The following is a 13184-nucleotide window of genomic DNA, read 5'->3' as shown; positions in this document are numbered from 1 at the left end:
TGCATCTTTACGTTCGTACGAACGAGGAAAATCGAAATTATATTACTTCAACACTCTATGCGTTGATAAAAACAAGATAGAATTTTTTTTTACTACAACAATTAATTTAGACTTTCCTCGTTCATTAATTCTCGAAGACATTCTGCTGGACGCGATTTCCTTATTTAACTACAATGTTGGAGTCGTAAGATGTATCCGAATAGGTCACGATAAGCGCTATTTTTCAGGAATTTCTCTCGAGGAAAAGATCGCTCTGCGTGCTCTATCGGTCGCGTGTATAACAATTAACGATAAACAAACGTCTGCACTCAATAGCCACGCGCTATTTGATACTTGGCGTAATTTCAAACAACTTATACACGCATGAACACATAGGTTGTCCATCTTTTGAATTTCTTCCTTTCTGTTTTTTTACGTGTATTAATGTGTATCACTTTAAATAAAGCGATTCACTCGTCGCAGTACCTATGCATACACTATACACTGCTTATTTCATACAACTTTTATTGTCACACGACTAATGATATATCTAAACATCGGTGTAGTGTGCAGCGTGCCTTTTTAGAAAAGTCGCTGGTTACAAACGTTTATTATACAAATTATTAGTCTATCTTAATTCTTACTTTTCTTTTTTAGTTCATTAGGCGCAGTAAATATCATTTGTATATTGATGGTAATGACAATTTTTACCGTATAAATTGATTGTGTGTTCATATGCATATAAACAAAAATGTCAAGACACGGATAGGTACGCGATTTTTTTTTTAGTTTCCTCTTTGAAACCTACGTAGCAATGCCCGTTTTATGAAGCTCATATTCTTGCATCGACTTTTGGGGTACAAAGCGTTCCAGTTCAATTTCCAACGAGTGTCCTTTTCTATAATCATTTTAACCTCGTCTTCATTTAAAATTGGCCGAGTAAATACAGGGCAAAAAAGCCAATGCTTGAACGCTTTAGGCAGATGTAAAATCCCACTGAATAGACACTATTTGTCTCACAAATTCTATTCAAACGTTCATTTATTTGCAATAATTCGTTAGCGCAATCAGCCGATTTTTCATAGTAATTCTTCTTCCGCAGCAAAATAAGCTGGTAGCACATTATTAAATTTCGAGTTTTATGAATTTTGCAGGATTACCGAATCGAAGATGAACGAACTTTTCACTTTGTAAATTTCTTAGACATTGATATAAAAGTATTTTTTTTTTATGCAACATCGCAGAAGTGGACATGGATAGCTGGAACGCACCACAATTATGTATACATGTATAACGTACATATCTATAAAATGTGTATACATAGTTTACAGATTTTGTTCAAAATGATTCACCTGATCTGTAAATCACTGATTCGTCTATTTACTTTTATCATTAATTTGAATAATTCCATTTGGTATTCACCCAGTAATTATTATTATTTACTTCTAAAATGTTTAATTTTACTATCACTTACTGAATACTCGCCATTCTCACTCGCATCACAGTCATACATTTCACTTGTCTTTGGGGTGTATTTTATATACCTATGTATAGTATGTATGCATTATTTATATATGTAATAGTATGCAATTGTATATAATAATAATAATAATAATATCTCTACAATTTCTTGCTTGAAACGTCGTAATTTGAAGCCAAGTGACGCTCAAAATCCGCACAGAATATAGTATATTTCGTCCACACTTTCCGCATATTCAGCACACAAATTATGTACACAAGGGCAGATACTACACGAGCCCATAAAGATCTACCGACGACAAAACTCTAAAAAGTATCCTACTCGCTTTTCAGACACCAGACTTACACTAATTCGTGGATTTCTTTACCTTTTTGCTGCTTTTCTACTTATCTTCTCTTGAATTGTTAATACTTTCTTTTCTCTATGCCCGATGGTCGATCACGAGCCCCCAACTTTCTTGTAAACTGCAAACATCGATCGTCCTTCACCTCCTCCTTTTACGCGCCTACTAATTGCTCAACAAGCATTTCCTGAAATATTCCGAATTGAGAATAAATGGGTAAGGAATAAAGAGGGAGAGCTGTTCAGGTGAGGAGAGATTTCTTTTTCTCGCTGAATTGAATTACTTCCGTTATTCGTATATCTTATTCACAGCATCCCAAATCCCTTTGAATAATTTATTGCTTTCAATAAACGATCTTGAAGCTTCTCTATCGTGCCATAATCGGGTAAGAGAAGAACGTTGAAGCAAGTGTGAGCTATGGGTAATCTGCAATGAAAACCACGAAATCTTGTTTCACATGTTCGTTGAACAATAATGCACTTCAAGTATGCATATGGGTAAATAATCAGTAAGATTTCCGCACCTATCGGAATCCGGACCATGCCGCGCGATCACCATCTTCAATCTCGAAAGACCACCGACGGGTACTCTATCGCTTCCAGTAGTAAACTGCAGCAGCCTACGTTGGCTTTCGGGTGGAAGAGCGTGAGCTACCCTCCAAAAGTTCCTGACAGCTTCGCTGTCGACGGTGTAACCGCCTTCGTACTCCGTAGCTGCCTCTAGTTCCGCAAAGTCGAAGTTCTTGCTTCCGCAGACTAACTGCATCAAGAAAATTAATCGCATTCGATCACTATATTCTCATTCGGAACGCTATTTCTTAGGTTCAATATATGAAATAAGGATTGGTGTTATACCTGCTCAACTTCCTCCGGCCTGAAGAGTAGCGCTAACGGGCTCTCGTCGGTAACCATTTGAAAGCCGCGTCTAAAGGCTTTGAATTGTCTTTCAACGGATCGATTTAGGAGGAAGTCTGCATAGAGATCGACAAACTCTCGCTTGTTTGATTGCATTACGTAAATTTGATCCCCATCCTCGCGAAGCTCGTGGAAAAGTTCATACCCGAACACATCTCTGAATGGCAGATAGTGAAAATATGTTCATTACGATTTCGCGAAACTTATATGGTTTACTTGTCATTCCTTGTTTTATTCTGCTTTTCGACGCTCTCACTCATTCCCTGTTTTTGACTCACTTGTAACCGACCCTAAAGGTTTGCATGAATGTGTCAGCCATGTCTTCTCCAGTGTAATCAAGCAGCTCTTTCAAACTTCTGTAAAGCGTTGGACTCCAGTCTTCCAGATCCGCAAAGGCTCCTTTCCTTCCCAACAACTTGCGATAGACAACCATCGGGAAACGTACGTCGAGGATCACGTTGTTGTAGATCGCCAAGCCTAATACGACTCCAATCAATGTAAACTGCGCATCGCTTTCGAACGACGTTGGATTGAACCACGTTGTTTGCGTGTCGTCCTGTTCACGATTGTATACGAGATTAAAAATCAACTACAAGCTATTACACTCAATCAATATTAGAGATTCAAAGCAGAACGCATATCTTACTTGCAGCGTGAACATTCCGTAATCAGGATTAAATATTTCCTCGACCACTAGCTGAAAAAATTCCTTTGATACACCACCCTCGTCAACCCCTTGCTCTCCCTCAAATTCTACAACGAGTTGTTTCTTCAGATCCGTCGGATTTTCCATGGCTACCATTTCTAATTCAACAAGTGCGTCGTCTATCAAATGATCTCTACGCACCTGGTAAGGGCAAAGGAGTATTGCAATTATGTTAGCCAGATCGTGAAATTTTCCGTTATTTATACAAAAAATTTGAAAATCATTGATCCCTGAAACCAGTTTATGAAATACACTGTGCATACCTTTAATCGGAGATAGGGATTCGTTGGCTGGCCGACAACAGTCTGCAGAAAACTCATTCTTCTCTCACTGTACATTCGTATTCGGTTATCATAATAGAGTCCGAGTGTTTTCGTTGCAGGTGTAAGAATGAATGCATAGTTCATAAAGCTGAACTTTTTTGGCTGCTCACTTTTGTAGTAGGCAAAGTCTTTGTCCATTTCTATTGCATCACTCAATGGCTCGTTGTAAAAGTCGTTGAAGGGAACAAATGGCTTTCGCGCATCCAGCGAGCAGATTTTTAATTCCACAGCCAGTGGATCCTTTGGGCAAACAATGAATTAATTCATTTAAAGACAAGGACGGCAATAACATCAATCATTCAAAGCAATAAAAGAAAACGTGACAAATGAAACATCAGAAATCAATAGATAACTTACTTGCAAAGCCTGTGTCGAAGTTCTCTGAGTACTAGTTTTTTCTAGCTCCCCCGCGTCGCCTTCTTCATCTCTTCTCAATTCTGGTCCATCAAGTTCGCCTGCGAGCATACTCGCATAGTACAGTATTTTCATGACCTTAGTCGGGGCAGTAATAGTATCAGCGTCTTGGACGCAATAGTCTCGAGTGAATGACCCTCCGATTACCTTGGCGCAAAATCGAACAATAACAATGAATCAATTTTCAAATATCACTGGTCACTAATCACTGCAATCAACAAAAACTCGTTGTACCTTAACGGTAATGAGTTGCTGCAGTGCTTGCAGTAGCGCTTGAAGACGAGGTTTTGAATGCCGTGCCCATACGCGTGCCAGCTTTGCCTGTGCTGTTAAAGGTAGACAGCTCGCAGCCTTGCACAACATATGCAATGCCAGCTCAAGATACTCACTGCTACCCAAAACTGGTATCTCAAATACTATCAGGAACACATTCAGTAAACTGTCCGTGCTATCTGAAGGCACTATACCAAATACCCTCAAGTCCAGTTCTATGTTGTCTGCCAAAGTAACCAGAGCATGTACAAGTGCAGATTCGAATGCCTCTCCTGTGAGACAAATCGAAATCAAGTGATCAGCTTTCGATTCTCGATCCTGACTTACATCAAACACGAATAAGCGAATCAATAATCAATATTCCGTGCGTGCTCGTACCTGGTAACGACCAAAGTGCTGTAAAGGCTCTTCTAACTGCAGGCAAATCTACACTGGTATCGTCAGGGTGGGGTACAGTAGGTGAAGGATCGCTGCTATCCTCTTCCTTGTCTTCTCCTTGCAGTGATCTTACTGCTTCTTTACTGAGGTCTCGCGGTGGTCCAAGAAGGTCAACTGGAGCTCGATCAAGGAGGGCGGCAAGGGGAGAATCGTTCTCTGCACTTTTTTGAAAACTACGACTCAACGCTTCTGCAGAGGAGAAGACTTCGCCCAACGTCCGAATGAGGAGAGAGTAGGATTCTTCAGATTTACACTGCTGTATTATATCCAACAACTTTGGTTCTGTCAAGTATGGCACTGGTTTTCCTATTCAAATTAGAAAAATAAAGTAAAAAAATTTGTACAAATGTGTATGTATGTATTTACTCAGAGATCGTCTCGTCGGTAGTTCTCACTTATTTCAATCTCAAATTCTCTGATGTTTTATCAGTTCAATGAAGCGTGAAAAGCACTGGTCGTATTCTTCTTTGCACAAATCTTACTCATTAATCGTAGCTTTGTTTTGCCTTTGACTAGTAATAAACAAAGCATAAGTCACAAACAAGCTTCGATAAAGCATTTATTACAAAACAAAATACATAATGTGACGGTATAATAAGGATTTATCTCTCTTTGCAAATAAATAACGTATAAATTGTTAAAATTCATTGCTTTTCATGCACCGAGACGATCTCTTCACTTCCAAATACCTAAGGTACAATGTCAACACAACTAATTTCCTAACGAGTCGTTGCAACTGGCGCTTATCCGACCGTCGAGACACTCCAATCCTCTTAGTCGCAAGTGACTTTCTTGTTACCACATCTTTTGGTGTTGGTTTCACCTCCTTCATTTTAGACCGCGTTATCCTACCCGGATATACACATTCGGTTTTCACGTATTTTTGTCGCCGAATTGGCGCATGACGTGTATCATGGATATTATGCAAACCAGACGTGCTGCTAGAATTAGAATGTGAACGATATTGTCTGACCCAAAGGTTGTTTTTTTCTGTAATTGATGTATTTGTTCTATCGATTTTTGAACAACTCTTGGACCCCCCGAGATCGGAAATTTTGTCAATATTTAAATTGTTTTCTGATTTATTCAATAAGACTGGATTAGAATTTTCAATGGCACCATCAAAACATGAACACGGCATGTTTTTGGCCTTGGAGCTATCTGTTTCTCCATGAACAGAACCGGTAGAAATGTTTAGGCAGTTGGATGCTACAGCTCCAAAGTCTCGGTTCTTATTTTCCAATTTTGTTGCAATACCTTCGACGGAGCAAGTCGGGTTTACACTTTTCACTGGCAAGCTTTTCGCCAGCGATGCAGGGCCTGGCTCTATCGTGGTTCTCGCTACTTTGTTGGGTTGTGTTCCATCGCATAGTCGTGCCTCTTGAGAAAACAACTGAATTGCCTGCGCAGCTGCTTGATTTGGCGTCAAATTAGTCACCTACAAAAAATGGGATGTGAAAGTTTCTGTTTCTGAAAGACTGAGAGCATTTTTTCACTGGATATACTAAGAAGAATTATTATCACCTTCCCACTTGATGCGCAATGCTGATTATCACACTGTGGATTTCCACAGCCATCTGTTAACTGATAGAAATAGCGTTCAATGAGTTTCTTTGCCGCGGCACGCTTCATGTCGCTGCCAGGGCTCTCAGCTCCTACCCTGAAATGAAAGCACAATTACGAGTAGAAGTGGTAGTGATGCTCGTTGATTGAAAAACAGAATCTCGGATAGTCTGTAGCTTACCAAATTTCTCTTTTCATTTTCAGATTTTAAAAAAGGAATGTAGCTTTAATAAGACTAACGAACCTTCGAAAAGGTAAACAAAGAGCGGATAATTCATTAGTCATTGCCATGAGGACGTGCAGACAGAGGAGAACAGGGGCACGAGAGGAGGAAGCAAACGCTAAATATAACCTCAAAAACGCAAAATACATTGTCACGCTGACATGTCAACAACGGCGAGTTCTACGACGGACCTTCCCCCCGACTCTAGCCCCTGAAGGGATTCCATGTTTTTAGCACGACCGATCTCGATCGTGAGCTAGAATTTTCTTGGGGAATAGAAATTTACGGGGAAAAATCGAGGCGATTTACCGTGGGACCAAGATCGGTGAACCCACAGTTGGCAATCAGGATTTAAACTCTAGATGAAAGGAAATGAAGCTGCGGCGGGTCTTTTACCTGGAAGTCAGATCTTCTCCAGGGTCCTCTTGGCCCTTCGCGCTCATAGAATGGAAATAGCGAAAATTTTTGCTCCCTCGGTGGTGATATTTTCGCCCGTACAAACGACGATGACGACAACGACGACGTAGAAGAGGAGGAGGAGGATGATCGAATACGGAACACCAGGGGTTGTTTCCTTTAAATGACGACAATTAGCGACATATCAAAAATTTCAGAACTGTATTACACAAGTGACTCGTATATTTACCCAAGCCACGAGTCGGCGACACTACGTGCCGCTGTTAAATATTGACTGCACTGAAATTTACGTCGAGAGAGATGAAACAGCTACTAATGAACAGCATCAGCAACCGCGAGAAGGCGACAATCGCAAGAAAATCACCCAGTTCATTTGTGTAACAAATGAATATATTTTTAGTTAAGGGAATAACAAAAAAACACACACTCACACACACAAAGTTCCCGGTTCACTTCTGATTTCCTTCTGTACATCAAAACTTTCGCCACTATTTTTCGAACTTTGAAACACGCTCGTGTATCGTGCGTACGCGAACGCCAGCGATGATTTATATTCTACCGTGATTCTATCTTTGGCACCTTCGCTGCCAATGTTATCCGCCGTCTCTTTACTGTTGCTCGACAGTTTCCTCATCTCCGATCGCAGCGCGCCAACAGTCCATCGACTCGGCGATTATATCAGCAAACGACTTGTCGAACTTCGACTCTGTGAGCCCGGGATTCTTCGTTTTCCAAGAGACCGCTCAATTTTTATTATTCTGCAGTCTGATCAACTCTAATCCAACGTATTTTGAGCACTACTGTTCATATGTGAATAATGATTATGTAATCATTTTTCGAAACCTACGGATCAGTATAATGGTAAAACCGTAAATTAATTTTAATCATGTCACACATGAAATTTGGTACAATTTTTCACCCTTTTAGGTAATTGTGCCCACTTGAGTAGCAAATGTTTCATTGCGAGTTTCGGGTTTCGAATCAACTTTCCCAATTGTAATTTTCTAAGTTTGTATGAATATGGATTTGTTGAATAAGAAAATATTAGGTACAAAACGATATACATGTACGTATACATATTTCGCTATACATATACATACATGAAAACGAATTTATTGTTATGTTCGATATATCGAACATAGAAGTGTTTCGTTAATAAGTAAAATTATAATGATAATAATCGGCGACGATTCACGTCGCCGGTTTACAAATGCGTGTAGTTGTGTTCGGTTAAATAAGCGTGTTACGCGTTTTAGTCGTCACCTATGATGCGGAGAAGCGCAGTTCAATTTAATGGACAATTAATGAAATTACAAAGAATTGAAACGGAAAGCGCGCCCCGTTTAACAGTGACCACGGTCCTGGACGCGTTTTCGCGGTGCTGCCTTAAGAATGTTGTCAACTCGGAGTATCATTTCGGCGGCTTCAGACGCACTCAGGACGACTTGTCGCTTCACAGCCCACGACTCTGTGATTCCGAGTTTTTTCATGCAGCCGATTTTACCCTCCTCCATATCTGTAGTAGGAAATACGAAACATTATAGTTATCCTGCGAATATCGATTCTGAGGATTCGGCCTTGAAATTCAATACTAACCAAGTCCCATTGTTGAGGCTCCCGAATTATGCGCGGCTCTGAGCTCGCTGATTAGCTGAGCTGAGTCGTAACCCGCGTTGTCTGCAATTACTATAGGTAGCTGCTGAAGAGCTCTAGCGTACGCTTCCATGGCAACAGCCTCTTTTCCAGGGGTAGCAGTGGCAGCTTTCATCACTGCACAAGCCATAGCCATTTCGCTGCAACCTGTTAGGATTTTTATAAGGCTTAGGATTACAAGGAAAAAAATGTTGTGTGCTCTTACTAAATTGTGGAGCGCGCACTCCCATTTGTTTGCGTAACATTTTGAATAAAATCCGAGTATTCAACGCAGCAACCAAATTATTTTTGCACCGGCGTTTTGGTAAAACATGAGAAATTTTTTACCTCCTCCAAATACGATACGCGACTCGCGTACTGTAGCTGCCAGTACGCAGAGAGCGTCGTGTAATGAACGCTCAGCTTCATCTAGGATTTGTTGAGTAGCGCCTCTGATGACAACGGTGCAAGCTTCACCGAGAGCTACACCCGAAAAACGAAGAAGAGAGTCTTCTCCAATCATAACCTGTAGTGATTCAAACGATGATCAGAATTGTTGATACAATTTTCTGAATTAAATAGGTTGCAAGGCATACTTATAGTATCCAAGATCTAGAGACACACCTGCTCTATTAAATCACATTTGCCAAGTTTGACCAGTTCGGGATGATCGAAGGTACTGACTATATCTCCTCCAGTTACAAGGGCGAGTCTTTCGATACCATCAAAATCTGCATGCTCAATGGCCATCAAACCAGCGTCAGCGAATAACTGTTCTGGATAGTTGTAGATCAACTGCCTGTTTATGAAGACATTGCAGCCATGCTTCACTATTTTGTCAACTTTATCCTGGTTGGGAAGCAATTCATCAATTCAGAGGATATAAAGTTGATTAGTTGGTACGGAATCGTCTAGTTCTGGCCATTACACGTAAGCCTCATATTTTTGCGAATAATTAAGTAAACTTATACGTGAAAATGCGAATGTTGACGTTATTTCAATACCTTCATCTTCTCCTTTTCTGCAGTCTCTAGCTCTGCAATCTTTGCCATCGAATCGACACGTACCCTTGAACCGAAGACCTGAAAGATAATTAATAAATTAATAAAAATGCAAATAAACACGAAATCACACGTATCAGTACAGTGTATCGTGTTATTTCAATAAAAAATGCTGTGACAAGCATAGCTACTACATTCAAGATATTCAATTTATATAGAACTGGAACAGAAGTTTCGAAGAATGCCCAGTCAATTAAAATTGTTTTATTTTAATTCATACCTTGATTTTATCAGTATCCATGGGGGTATTGGCAATCAGAATACGAGCATCGGTGATACGCTGGGGCTGATGAACTCCAGGTTTTTTATCGAGAAGGAAACCTTCATCAAGGAATGAATCAGCCAGAGTGGCACCCCGTTTTTTTATTATCTGTATAGCAGATAAGTTGCCTGAGCCTTTGAGACGCAGTACAGCATCAACAGCCAGCTTGCTAAAGTGTTCTTTATGCTGAGACAGAATCTTTGAACTAAGCGTTGTTCGTGCAATGTTCATAAGATCTTTGCGGAAAGTCTCAGGATCCGCTGAATTATCTGTCGCCGTGTTATGTAGTGCCTCCCTGGCAACCGTAGTAGCGCTACGCCAGCCAGCAATTATTGTCTGCGGATGAATCTTCTGATCTATCAACTTTTCTGCTTCCTTTAGCAATTCAGCCGCTGTTAGGTTTCAGAAAAACAAAAAAACAATTTAATTTGTCATAGATTGCAAACTATTAATGCTGTCTTCAAAACAATTGATTGAACTCAATAGACAAATAAATGAATAACAAACCCAACACTGTTACAGAAGTTGTGCCGTCGCCAACTTCGTCATCCTGCACTCGGCTCATGTCCACAAGTATTTTTGCTGCAGGGTTATCAACGCCGACACTCTTGAGGATAGTGGCCCCGTCATTGGTAACCTGAACTTGACCAGCTGATCGTCCATGAGCGACAAGAATCTTGTCCATGCCTTTAGGGCCTAGAGTGGATTTGACCAGTTCGCCAATAGCGATGGCTCCAACAAAAGAACTCAGCCGTGCTATTTCCGCCTTCTCCTCTTCCGCCTCATTCTTTAATATCCTGACAGGATTAAGTGACACCTAAAAAAATGTTTGCTCACTCATATTTTTGTTAAAAAGAATATCATCCGCCGGATTCATAATGTGCAGGAGAGGTTAGGTTGCCGTAGTAGACAAGCAAAGGCGAGACACGGAGATTCAGGGTGTGCCTAATGAAGTCCGCGGTGCAGCTCAATACCACGCGATCATATCGTCGAAGACAACGTCTCCGAATTCCTGTATCAATCCTGTGATGCTCGAGACACGTGCATTTCGTGTCACGCGATTCGCCATCATTTTGATGCGGACACCGGACAGTCAGTCGTGGGAGGATCGACTTCGCCCATCGTTGGGTTTGGATTTTGAGGATTTTATATCCGGGGGTAACGAGGAACGAGATTCGAACGAGACTTAGGCTAGTTTATTAGTTAGCTAAATGCAGTACTGACCATCGTTAATTGTTCGTTATCGCGTACTAAACACCAAATTCAGAAATCACCGCTTCGATGTCGGGCGCCGTGATGTTGAATGATGCTGATCTTGGAACAACGAAGGGCCGACGAATCGCACCGTGCAGAAACAACTAGAAGCCTTGCCTTCGCGCAGCTCTCGCGACCAATCGCGAGATCTGTGAGCCCCAAGTGATTCTTCCGACCGCTAGATACCACCACTCACATTGACTTGATTCCATCTTTCCAATTTCAAGACCAATTATGGTCATTCTGCATCGTAGGACGTCGTCCCACATCTGAATTGAGTAAAATAATGCCTTCAATTGCGAATGGAACAATTTAACAGACTCAAAAACATGTTTCTTCCGCAATTTTGGTTTTTTTCCCTACGTAAAAAATCCTGAATTTCTTTCTTTACGGACGTCCAATGTTTTCCATTTTACTCCTGAGCATAGGCAACTTATGACGTTTACGCCTGATCGTAGGCGAATGTCGAAGACCTTGTTGCAAGCAATTTACCTTGTTCGTGAACCTAATTGTTAGCAACTGGTCATACATGCAACGATATTTTAATAGTAATTGCAGGCGTAGAAATTCAATGCTGGACTCTGTTAGAGTTCAGTAGCTGTCAGTAGTAACATCTGGTATTGGTGAGGTCGACGAGAACTATTCATGGCTAATGCCCGCGTGCTTGACTCATTCGAAGTCATATTGCAGGAATGCGCAAGAAGAATGCAAAGGATATACGAAGCTGGCTTGGTTACCACAACAAAACTGTTTTAGAATTCCAGAGCGGCGCGTTTCAGCTGACTCATCAGTATAACATAGCTATTGATATGATTATAAACGCATTGAGCATGTTTATACGTATAAATGCCGTACCAGTGTCAAGTTTTTTGTATATACAGAATGCTTGCACCACGTACGTTACCTTCATACCGTAAAACCCCGTCTTACGCACTTGTTAAATTAACTGCAAATAAATTCCTGCTTGGATTGGTCCGGATTTTTTCACTCAAACTTCCATTTTATCTCCCCTTATCGTTGGCTTCGGGACGTTCGCGTCCCTGCATCCCCCTTCTTCTAATGTATGTATTTCGCACCCCAAATTGGTGTTGTCTGCGGGGTGCGCAGGTTGCGCGTTCACAGCGTAACGGTCCCTCGCAGCTGTCTACTTCTCTCCCCTCGTCACCTTGCTCGCCCTAACTCCGGTAGCGTCGACAATAGCTTCAGTTAGACGATAGGCGGGTCGAGGATATGCATATGTGTATGTTTGTCGAGTACAGACTTTCGGTTTAAATCACGTTCCTATAGATGAATTCATTTTTTTATTTGAATTTATTTTTCCCTATTTTCAAATGTGTTTCTGAGATTTCATTGACACAAACGACCACAGATTGAATGTTTGAAAGATTATTCAGTTTTCGAGTTGGATTGCATTTGGATGGTCTGGCACATGCCGCTTGAAATTTCAATAATTTTTAATATCTGCAGAATTTTAAATGATCAGAAACTGTATACTTCCCATTTGGACTGTATGTAATACAGGTTTTGCGCTGGAAGGTAATTGAAAAATATTTTCTTCAAACGGTTCCACAACTCTGTTCCAAGCACCCGAAGTTACAAAACCCGTTTTTAAGTCAGAGTAACAAGAGCCAGCGAAACCAAGTAAGGGTGCGAGTCAAGGCAAGGGTAGGGCGGGAAAAGTAGAAACGTCCAAATCTACTCGGCAGAAACCTGAACAAAGAGAATCCAAAGTATGCATAAGTGAAAAAAAGTCACAGGAATAACTGGACAGGCTGAAACGGTCCCAAAATGAAAACGTAGCGTAATTGAAAGTCGACTGATTGCCTGATCCTTTGATCGAGAATTCGTTAATTTTATCGTTAGTTGTCGCAGCGTTTAATAGGCTTCACCACGTAGCCCGCA

General features: G+C 40.9%; 2 protein-coding genes across 3 annotated transcripts; both read right to left on the bottom strand.

The window, feature by feature from the left end:
* Positions 1-484: 484 nt before the first annotated feature.
* Ube3a (ubiquitin protein ligase E3A) lies at positions 485-7970 on the bottom strand. Of its 2 annotated transcripts, XM_046631306.2 has the most exons (13): positions 7303-7970; positions 7053-7230; positions 6395-6530; positions 6128-6308; positions 4811-5176; positions 4394-4704; positions 4103-4306; positions 3686-3985; positions 3363-3563; positions 2995-3272; positions 2657-2873; positions 2326-2561; positions 485-2228 (listed from the first exon to the last, which is right to left on the bottom strand). In XM_046631306.2, the coding sequence occupies exons 2-13, from the start codon at positions 7097-7099 to the stop codon at positions 2108-2110; spliced, it is 2598 nt and encodes an 865-aa protein (XP_046487262.1). In that variant the 5' UTR covers positions 7100-7230; positions 7303-7970; the 3' UTR covers positions 485-2107. The 2 variants fall into 2 exon arrangements, with proteins under 2 accessions (XP_046487262.1, XP_046487263.1); XM_046631307.2 differs by lacking the exons at positions 7053-7230; positions 7303-7970 and adding an exon at positions 6615-6802.
* A 147-nt stretch (positions 7971-8117) lies between these two features.
* On the bottom strand, positions 8118-11409 carry CCT2 (chaperonin containing TCP1 subunit 2). The gene is made up of 8 exons (XM_046631313.2): positions 11253-11409; positions 10536-10845; positions 9987-10420; positions 9710-9787; positions 9330-9554; positions 9054-9231; positions 8670-8873; positions 8118-8589 (listed from the first exon to the last, which is right to left on the bottom strand). The coding sequence occupies exons 1-8, from the start codon at positions 11253-11255 to the stop codon at positions 8417-8419; spliced, it is 1605 nt and encodes a 534-aa protein (XP_046487269.1). The 5' UTR covers positions 11256-11409; the 3' UTR covers positions 8118-8416.
* Positions 11410-13184: the final 1775 nt, after the last annotated feature.

Source organism: Neodiprion pinetum, chromosome 6 (assembly GCF_021155775.2).
Source record: "Neodiprion pinetum isolate iyNeoPine1 chromosome 6, iyNeoPine1.2, whole genome shotgun sequence".
Taxonomy (NCBI): domain Eukaryota; kingdom Metazoa; phylum Arthropoda; class Insecta; order Hymenoptera; family Diprionidae; genus Neodiprion; species Neodiprion pinetum.
Note: the sequence above shows the minus strand (reverse complement) of the source record. Positions and strands in the feature narration are given on the sequence as shown.